Source organism: Gastrolobium bilobum, unplaced genomic scaffold (assembly GCF_033153095.1).
Source record: "Gastrolobium bilobum isolate Gb01-03AN ecotype WA unplaced genomic scaffold, APGP_CSIRO_Gbil_v1 utg341464, whole genome shotgun sequence".
NCBI lineage: Eukaryota > Viridiplantae > Streptophyta > Magnoliopsida > Fabales > Fabaceae > Gastrolobium > Gastrolobium bilobum.
The window spans coordinates 36,081-46,747 of NW_026898646.1; the positions used below are offsets into that span (position 1 = coordinate 36,081).

The window sequence follows — 10,667 nt, forward strand, 5'->3', positions numbered from 1 at the left end:
GCCAACGAAGGTTAACATACTTGGTTTAGCTTTCGCCTTAGCATGATTTAGATTCGATGTACATGTTTTCCTCTTTTGTGGGCAATATATAATCTCACCGTCAACCCTTATTTTCCTTCATCTTTATTTCCCTTGGTCTATAGTTGGCAATATATAATCCCATCTAAAATACTTAATTTCTTAGTATTGTATAGGAATGTCTTTCCCTCATCTAAACTTTTATCTATTAAAATAAAGAAAATTACATAAGATAAAACTTATCTCCTAGACTCACATATAAAGAGATGGGACTCATTTATATTTTTTATCTCTCATATATTCTCTTTCCTCTCTCCTCTATATGTGTCTATAGGAGATAAGTTTTATCCTATGTCACGTAAGAAAATAATTTCCCTAAAATAAAATAAAAGCATAGTATTAAAGATGAGCAAAAGCCAAAAAGGCCACAACACAAACGGTCTATGCCTGTTGAGGATAACTTGTTCAAGTAAGAGGTATATTGCATTGCATTACTTGATCAGTTTGTTGCTATGTACTAGTCTTAAGGGTCCAAGGATAAATAAATCAGAACTATGACCGACTTTCAACTCGACCTATATCTTTTAAAAAGCTCATTCTATTTACTGCAAGAACATTCCACTCACATCCGAATTTATTTATTTATATTTTAATTGCCTAGATCAACAACCGTACTAGTGTTGGTGAACATGACAACTAACGAGGTAGTCTTAACAGTGAAAGACAATAACATAAGAAAGGAAGCAATTCAGTGTCAAAGGCCAAAAATACCATATATATGTTGTCTCAAGTTTCTAGTGTAACCCAAAAGTCTGGGCGATACATAAAAAAAGAACACCTCAGGACCAAGAATATCCATAATTGTTGGTATTACATATGAGAAAGTTACATGCCCATGTTCCAAAGGTTCAAAGCTTTTAGCATGAACGATAACTTAAAAAGACTTGACGACTAATTCTTGACACTCTGCGGATCCCTCACTTTGAGGAGGGAATAATTTTATCATTGAAAGCTCTTTATAAGAATACATTAAAAAACAAAAAAAACAAAAAAAACAAAAAGAATGGCACTTAAGAGACACAGAAATGTAATGAAAGAATAAATGAAAAACCCAGTGTTCAGCTCTCCCCCACGTTTTCCTCTTTATCTACACACCCCAAAAATACAATATCCATCCAAAAATTCGTGCAACATTGCTAATAGAGCCGTATCCAATGAGTTGCTTCTTACACGATGCAACCAAGTGTAGCTGAGAAAACTCCACCACCTCATGAATCATCACAATTCAATCCACAAATTTCCAACACAGGACCATCTTTTGACACAAATGGATTGATTCGAACCCACATGAGAGTCAAGATTGAAGCCAAAAGGATTGACCAAACCAAAACGATGGTGGGCATCCTATCTTGTTTACCAAGTAACCCCTTGAGGAATGGGTAAAGATGAAGGATAACCCACAGGGCAAAGAACAATCTACCAAAGAGAGGACCCCATGAGTCATACCCATTGTTGATGGCATCTGAGACCCCAACCACAACTCCAACAATATTCATGATTAATAGTGTAGTTGGAGGAATCAACAGTGATGTCCACTTGAAGATATAGAGCTCTGAGAATTCTCCATCATCAGCTGCTTTCGAGGTAACGGTGAAATTTGTGTCAACACCAGCCAAAACCTTCAGTAAACCCTGAAAAAGGGCAAAAAGGTGTGAAGAAACACCTCCAATCACCCAAAACTGTTCATTCCTCCACCAATCATCGATAGCAACACCACCCCACTGCATCTCAAGGATACCAGTTGCTGCAATGGATATGAAGAGGGCCATGAACACAAGACTTGCATAGTTGCTAATCTGCACATTAAGGAAAATACATGTTAAAAACCATTCCTACACTTTTGGCTTATTATTTCAGTAAAAATCCAGAATGCCACAGTAACATGCAATGTCATTTTAAAAATGGGTTCCGTTAACATGTACCTGTTAAGAAATAAAAAATAGAAACTACTAAGTGAAAAGTACAAGCATTTAATAAATTGAAAATCCAAAAAACATATAATACTTTCATGCTTGAGAAATCAGGTTGAATAATAAGTGCTATCCATGTGCCTTCAAAATCCTTAGGGAAAACAAAGAAAAGAAATAGAAGTATTTAAAAGTAGCCAAAGACACTGCAATGGGGCTAACTTTGCAGTATATAATTGTTCCAAAACCATTTTCAATAGTTTCTAAGTACAATAAATATTATTCGTCCTGGAGACCAGGGACGGGAAAAAAGCTAACCAAAAACTACAACCCTTCAGATAGTAAATAAAACTCAAATTCACAAATATGTTTGATATGTCAGAAACAAATCTAAACAAAATCAAGCACAACAATCACTTGTTTCTTAATTCCTTAGCCAAGGGGGAATTCAAAGAGATTTATTTTTGTAGACACAAACTTAATAGATGATCCACACAAGCATACCTCAGGCACGATAAATTTTCCAGTGAGAAGACATATAGCTGGTAAAGTACAGTAGACGAGCAATGGGACGGAAGTCAAAGGATATACAACCGAATTTATGTACGAAAATCGTTCCAAAAACTTCAACCCGCCACCATAGCCATACCAGATTGGACAATGTCTGCTAAAAAAAATCTCAACCGATCCAAGGGCCCACCGAAGAACCTGGTGCAGACGATCTGAAAGATTGATAGGTGCTGACCCCTTAAATGCAGGCCGCTTAGGGATGCAATACACAGACCGCCAACCATGGCAATGCATTTTAAATCCAGTCAAGATATCCTCTGTCACAGAACCATATATCCACCCAACCTGGTAATAAGCCAAAATAAGAGCATAACAAGGAAGAAATGTGAGTACTATATTAGAATTTGAGAGAGAGAGAGAGAGAAATAGAGAGGAGAAGCCATTGAATCGATTGTGTATATTCTGAATTATATCACTGATACAATGTGAGTACTATTAGAATTTGAGAGAGAGAGAGAGAAATAGAGAGGAGAAGACATTGAATAGATTGTGTATATTCTGAATTATATCATTGATACAAGGGGCTCTCTCTCTCTCTCTCTCTCTCTCTCTCTCTATGTATGTATGTATGTAAAAAACCACATCAACCCAAAGCTTAAGGCTTTGGGTTGAATTGGTTCTTTTACATGGTATCAGAGTTTAAGTGACCATAAGGTCGCAAGTTCAATCTTCACCGCCTCCCACTTGTGGAATTAAATAAGCATAAGGTAATAAGGTAAAAAAAAAAAAAAATTAAGCCTATGCAATATCCACATTTCAAGCCCAAAGGGCTCTTTCTTACGTGAGGAGATGTGTTAGAGAAAAATATAAACCATTTAAAGTTTTGGGTTGAATTGGTTCTTTACAAGTACTATATTGTTTTTCAAAAATTAAAATCAGAGTCTCTTTCTTCAGTACTTACTTCTTTTCCCCATTCAGTTTTGTCTTCATAACCGCAGCTGATGACTTGTATGGCTTCTTTTAAAAGTGATGCAGGACTCACATCCGGGGGAACTCCCCCGTTTTCCAAAAGAGAGGAGGCTACAAACACAGGAGACTGCCCAAACCTCTTCTCCAACTTTATTTGAGTCAAATTGGATGACTTCTCTGTATTGGATCCTGCAACAGAATATATATTGTGTTACTATCCAGGAATTTTCTTACGTGAAAAGTGTTTAAATTTGTAAGGACAGCTGCATGATCGAAGACTTTCACCTTCAATGCCCTCAATATTTTCAAGTGCGTGTATCTGCTTTGATGCTTCCCTATGCTTCACCTTTTTCTCCTTCTTGGAGTTCGCATTTTTCTTCTTTCGAGAGCCACAACATAGGCAGCAGCACCATTTCGGCAAACAGTTACAGGTTTTGCTTGGGGGCTTCTTCTTGGCAGGTGCATCATATCCATAGAGTGCTTGCCTTCTAAAAACACATCCAGTTCCGACATAAATCGGTCCTTGTATTCCATCTAGCCCTTTCATGTTGATCTGTTTTCAATTTGGGAGTTAGCACTTTGCACTAGTCATAATAAAACGCAAGAAGAAAAAATCCATACAAACAAAGCAATGCGAAACAAAGGACTTACATCAAAGAATACAACATTCCGGTTTGAGTATCTATCATGGCGATCAATCCCATCAAATCTTTGAGGAAATTGCACATAGCATATTTTTTTCCCATCTTGAGGGTCCATCATGAAACACATGGCTTCTCTAAGTGCCTTGCTATTGTTAATGTAGTGATCACAATCAACATTCAGAAGATAAGGCGCATTTGAGATAATTGCAGACACCCGTACCTTCAAAACATTATTACATCATTATTGCACAAAACATAGAGAACACTGAATAATCGGTTGACTTGAATCTGAACCAAAAACACTGAATAATCAGTTGACTTGAATCTGAACCAAAATAAAAGTAACTTGAGACTTACCAGAGAATTCATTGCCCCAGCCTTTTTGTGGTGATCAAAGCCTGGTCGCTTTTCACGAGAAACATAAACTAAGCGAGGTAACTCATTTCCTTCAATATCACGAACACCATCCTGAAGACCATCCTGACCAAGTAAGACCTGTAAAACAAAATAAAGGTAAGTAATAACTTCCAACTTCAAAGGTCACTGCAATGTGACTACTAGAATCCAAATCCTCCAGTCATAGTGATACGATTCTATCCTAGTCAGCAAACGGTTTAGAAGTGTGCATAGAAGAAAGAGAAGCAGAGGAATATTGCATAATGCTAAGTCAGCAAAAGTTGTTAGGAGTAAGTCACATTGGATGGCATGGGGTCACGTTGGGTGAGTTGGATCTATTTAGATGAGGGGTTCAGCATTATCGAGGAGATCAGGAATCTTTGGGAAGTATTGGGATCCTTTTGGATATTGGGAGAGAGTGAGACCTCTAGAATTGTCTCACATTATTTTTACTGCATTTCCTTTTACTGTTAATTGTATTTTTCAGTTCATTGTATTTTTCAGTTCATTGTATTTCCTTCCTTCTTGTAATTTGTCTCTGAATTACTGTATCAGTGGTAATTGTCTCTGGAAAAATATATAAAAACCTGATTATTCAGGCCAAGGATCTCTATTAATGTCCTTATTTTAGTAATCTGAGTAGAAGGTCCGTAACACATAGCATTAAGGTGAATTTAGCAAGTCCACTTGCAAGCATGAATGCTTGAATATTTCTATTATAAACTGTAAATAATTTTCCATGTCAACCAAGTAAACAAGTATTAACAACCACCAGATGTCTCATAGAACCTTCTTAGAAATATACTCATTATGATTAAAATAAAAACCATAGAAAGAAAAATGTAAAACATGTGGATATAGAACCTCTAAAAGTGCAACCTTTCCGCATTATTGTGCTTTGTTATCCAATATCTTGTATTTATGAAATTATACAGTACCAATTTTTTTCATCAATGTTTATCAACCCTGCTCTTTAGAGGATCCATATCCTCAACAACTCACTAGATGCCTAGCACCCAAAACTAAAATAAAATAAACCATTTTTGGTATCTGTTTAACAGATAAAATCTTACTTGAATCATGCCAGGATGATCCCTCACATTATTTCCAGGCCATGGAGTCCCATCCTGCATTGTCCATCCATCCTCAGGAACCTTTTGTGCAGTTGCCACCAAACTGTTTATCCTCACCTTAAATTCCTCATAATCTCTCTGTAACAGCCAAAGGAATAAAGTGCATTAGTAGTTTCAAATATTTTACTACTGTTTGCAACCTTGAGTGCAAGAAGTTATATATAGTCTACTTGAATTTACAAATTGCATTCAATGATGTCCTTAGTGTGATTTCCTATTCAAATCATTTGTTAAATGGTAATATGTCAAAAGACTCAAAATGGTTATTGATGAAATAGTTTCAATGTCACATGTCACCATTTTACAAAACGATTTGGATGAAGGTTTACTACATGGATAACATTGGATGTAATTCGTAAATAGACACACTAAAATGAACAAATTGAAAAGTACGGACTAAAATTATGACAGTAAAAATTATTGGGACTAAAAACTTAATTAGGTCTATATAAAGAAAAAAGTGCAAACAGACAAAATTTTAAAACCTTCATTGCTCTCCTTTCCCTGACAAATGCTGGATGTACTTTATTTTTCAGATAATCAATCTTCTGACTGAAATACCATTCTGGAGCACGAGGCTCAATATTATACTTTTTAGCAAATGGCACCCATCTCCTAGCAAATTCAGATGTCTCAGAAAGTGCCTCAAAAGTAAGCATGGCAGCACCATCATCTGAGACATAGCATGCAACTTTATCAACTGGATAATCAACAGCAAGGATAGATAGAACAGTGTTTGCTGTAATCAGCGGAGGTTCTTTCATGGGATCAACAGTACTGACAAAGATGTCTACACTGGACAATTCAGATGGCTTCCCTTCTTTTTCATACCTGCAGCCATGTAAGAAGTAAATATTGAGGCAACACTCTAGGAATGTGGGTATGAAAAATATAATACAATATATTGATATTAAACATAGTATTGAGCAAGGACAAAAAAAATCATGAAACAAAAAGCATCAGATGTTGTAGCCTCAATTACCTCAGTGACAGACGATCAAGGTATGTTTCTCGCACTATTGGGTACCATTTTGGAAACTGATCCATTATCCATGATACAGCAAACCATATTTCACAGATGACCGATATCAACCACAACCAATATGCATCATTAACTGGGTGGAGAATTCTATAATGAAAGAAAAGCCCAAGAACTACAAGGCGGAGTATTATAATCATTCTGTATGGATTTATCTTGCTTGATGAGATAGGCATCTTCCGTGAAAGTGGCTGCCTGCCTTCATCCATCCTGAAAGGGTATATTGAGTAAAAAAATGTTTAAAATTAAACAAAATAAAAATATACAGCAAAAATTAGAAAAATAAAAATCCATTCTACCTAAACTTTTACACAACCATACTGCAGCACCTTACAACTAACAAAACAATGATAGATTGCTCAGCAAGAAGATAGGCATGTATGCTCCAACAACTTCTTAAAAATGGTTTGGCCTCGATATTATCCAGAAGCAGTGAAGCACTCTTCAGTTTCCACTCCAATCATGGAGCACAAGTATAACTTACGAAAATAAAATGGATCAAGAGTATGAGACCTACATGGGTAAATCAGGGTCTTCCAACTCATCACCAAAATTTCCACCATTGTTATTCCCTTCATGCTTCACCAACTCAAGTTTGTCATTCTGCTTTCTCTTCCAGTCTTCCATCCGGTCTTTCCAAGCCACACTTCCATACCCATACACTGCAATATCTTTCTCTGGAACCATAGGCCTGGGTTGCACTATGACAACAGAAGCACCAGGGTGACAATATAAACATATAATATGAAATGTAGAAATGCAGAATAAAACAGTTGTCCAAGGCTTACATGTAATAGAAGGATCAGTATATGGTGTGGGATGAGCTCTGTTTACATTATTCATGTATGGGGGAACAATTAGAGCATGTTGATCAGATGATATCTCAGGATCCTAAAAAAAATAAAACAGTACCACATAAGAATTGTTGTCGCTAGTATGCAGTAATGCACATTGAACTAAAAGAAAATCACAAACACTTCAAAAGGACAATTTGAAAATATACCTCCTCCCCGTAAGTCAAGAGTGGGATTTCAGAATTGAGAGGAGACGTGTCATGATCCAAATTTGTACCAGATATATTAGAATTATAACCACGTCCAGAAAGCATTGAATCTGAAGTTGGCTGAAGGCCAAAAGCATCAGGATGTCCATAACCAAACTCATTGTCTAAGTCATCAATATCATCCTCATCTTCATCACCTTCAACCCTTGGACTACCTGAAATTTCATTTATTGCTTAGTGTATTCCAACAGTAGAGTTAAGTTACAAATGTCAGAGAGAATAATATAGAAATAATTTTACCTTCAATACGTTTGTATCTGGTCTTACACTGTGGACATGCCTGATTCCCCTCTCGTCGCTCATACTCATAGCACGGTCGACAAACAGGGAAAGCACACTCATTGCAAGCAACAAAGGGCTCCCCATCCTTTATAATCTCTATCTCATCCCCACAAATCTGACATATCTGTCCACTCAACTCTTGGACAGACTTAATCTGACAAGAATTAACCAAAAAATGTAAGTTTAATTGCAATGTAAAGTTTTTAAGGGCACAATTTTTTCAGAAAACTAAAAGAAGCATTTGACGCGCATGCATGACCCTGCCACTTGATATCAGGACAATGCCCACGTTCGGTTTGTGGTTATGACATTACCGTAGTCCTTAGGCATCTCAATGTCTACTGTTCAACTAATATGCTAAAAGTGAGGGGGCATGTGATGCTCTTGCAAACCCATAGCAATGTAATGCGCCTGATCCTGTGGCTTAACCATGATTCATGAATCTACAAACACTATCCCCTTATCAATTCCTGTCTTTTATATAAATGTATATGCTTACTAATTTTATCCCCACATGAATTTTGAAATTATTAAAAATTAATTTTCATATATATTATCAAGAAAATTTATCATTAATACATGTTAATTACTGATATAGGAAAATTGTGTATTTGAGAATTCATAGTTACTCCAAACTTGTCAAGTGAAACCAAACAAATACATCATACATGTTTAGGCATCTAAGATGCCAAACCAAGTACTAAATCCTATATGGCCAAGCATCTTAGATGCCTGTGCTGCCGAATTCCTCCTAAATGATACAACCTGTCAATAAGATTAGGCATTAATAAAGTTGTCCAATGAAAAGATCAAAAATTCAAGCATTGTCTTTATTGTACAGAGGAGCCGGAGAGGAAGACAGAATAAGGCAAATTCATGTTCATAGTCCTTATTGATCTTTTGTAAGTAAATCATACATCACCATAGATATATGACAAAATCATGCAAATTGATTCACCCTCTCCAGTCAACCAGTCTTGAAATTTCACGCGGAAAATACAGATAACTCCCATAAATCTTCATGCATTGTAGAGCACTTGACATTACAGAAGGGTCAAACTAGACCACAATCAACTTAAACTGACTTTTAATTCCAAGAGAAACCAGTATTTTGCACTCTAACTTTAAAAACCAAAAGCTGGCAAGCAATTTTGTTTATGGCCAAGTTTTAAGGGGGAATATCATATTTGAATGCAAAAAAATTGACAGGAGTAAAGCATACGCGTGCCAGCTATCAAAACGGTGCAACTCTTAACCCCACCTACTACAATGAATGAATAAAGACAAATGAGCAGGGTAAGCACCGAAACTCAATCGAAACACAAAAATTTTGTTTCAGGGTTTGTTCCCATTGAAGAAAAGCCAAAGGCACAAGCATTTGCCTCACAGACCACAGACCGTGAACAAAACACAAAAGCTAAAATAAAGAGATGGGAAATCCCCGTGAATGACCGGAGATCAAAAGAAAATACACACAGATTAACTGCAGAAACAATGTTCAAAACCCAATTTTTTTTGTATTGGCAACAAACCCAGAAGCAGAAAAAGTAATGAGATGCAAAGGAGAAAGCAAACATCAAAACAGAGGAGAGATATTATTCAAATGGTGACTTACCCTTCCATTTTCGTCGGCATTGATGAGCACAAACTCATTCCTGTTGTGAGAACCAGCAACGAGTCTACCTCCCGTGTGCATCACTCACAGTTCCTGAAGAGTGTCTTCAAAATCAAGCAAAACCCCAACTCAAAAACACCAAAAATAAAAATAAAAAACCAATCTTGTTCTGAGGCTTCTCTCACAAACAAGATCCACTTTTGCACTGACATACAGATCCAAAACGACAATGATCAAGGAAAAATAAATAAACAAATAAATAAAAACAAGGCTCTCGACTTTGGTGTGCTTGTATTATTATTCCTTCACAAGCGAAGTTTAGAGAGATAAAGGAAGAGAGAAGATAGTGTATGTGCGTTTGTGTGGAAAAGAGAAGGCGTACGAGAGAAGGAGGTACAGAGAGATCGAGAGTCAATGACAGAGAGAGAGAGAGAGAGAGAGATTTTATTATTAAAAAAAGGGAAAGAGAGAAAAATAAATAAATAAAAATAAAACGTACAGAGAGATTCGAATGGTGAAAGGAACGGAGCGATTGAGGTGAGGTGGTGGGGCCCAGTGGAAGGTGGTGGCGCCGGGCTCTGCCCCCACCGGAGTTTGGTGAAAACTTTTATTCTATTTTGTTTGTTGGTATTATATTTCTACTGCAAATGAAAACGTAAACGAAAATGTGTTTTAATTTTTTAACTTTCGTCGGCAAGAGTCTTTTTATGTGGTGGGGAAGAGTGGGTAGGGTTTTTGTTTTGTTCACGTGTTGTTGTTGTGTGAAATTAAAAAACCCTCACTCACTGTCTCGGACAAGGTCCAAGGTTTGGGTTTCGGGTGTAAGCAGTTTAACATAGAAAAAAAGTCCAATTAGAACAGGGACATGGATCTGGCTGGCGAGTAGGAACTGCTCACGCGACGTAGATTTTGTCTTTCCTTAAAAATTGAAACTTGAAAGTACTCTCTCTCTCTCTCAATATATATGATATATCTGTATTTTCTCTCTCTATAGGATACTGTAAGTGTACAGTGTGCGTTGTTAGTGATGA

General features: G+C 36.6%; 1 protein-coding gene across 2 annotated transcripts; it reads right to left on the reverse strand.

Moving 5' to 3' along the window:
* Positions 1-1,007: 1,007 nt before the first annotated feature.
* On the reverse strand, positions 1,008-9,981 carry LOC133318023 (cellulose synthase A catalytic subunit 6 [UDP-forming]-like). 2 transcript variants are annotated; one of them, XM_061519951.1, is made up of 14 exons: positions 9,637-9,981; positions 7,980-8,175; positions 7,680-7,894; positions 7,465-7,567; positions 7,194-7,377; positions 6,620-6,886; positions 6,123-6,468; positions 5,578-5,715; positions 4,466-4,603; positions 4,116-4,328; positions 3,750-4,017; positions 3,457-3,653; positions 2,490-2,840; positions 1,008-1,874 (listed from the first exon to the last, which is right to left on the reverse strand). In XM_061519951.1, the coding sequence occupies exons 1-14, from the start codon at positions 9,715-9,717 to the stop codon at positions 1,287-1,289; spliced, it is 3,285 nt and encodes a 1,094-aa protein (XP_061375935.1). In that variant the 5' UTR covers positions 9,718-9,981; the 3' UTR covers positions 1,008-1,286. The 2 variants fall into 2 exon arrangements, with proteins under 2 accessions (XP_061375935.1, XP_061375936.1); XM_061519952.1 differs by having other exon boundaries at positions 3,744-4,017.
* Positions 9,982-10,667: the final 686 nt, after the last annotated feature.

Coding starts and splice junctions, on each gene's coding strand:
- LOC133318023 (XM_061519952.1), bottom strand. CDS start 9,717: ATGCACACGGGAGGTAGACTCGTTGCTGGTTCTCACAACAGGAATGAG. Junction 8,176..9,636: donor ATGCCGACGAAAATGGAAGG/GTAAGTCACCAT, acceptor AATTCTTGTCAG/ATTAAGTCTGTCCAAGAGTT. Junction 4,604..5,577: donor ATCATCCTGGCATGATTCAA/GTAAGATTTTAT, acceptor TTTGTTTTACAG/GTCTTACTTGGTCAGGATGG.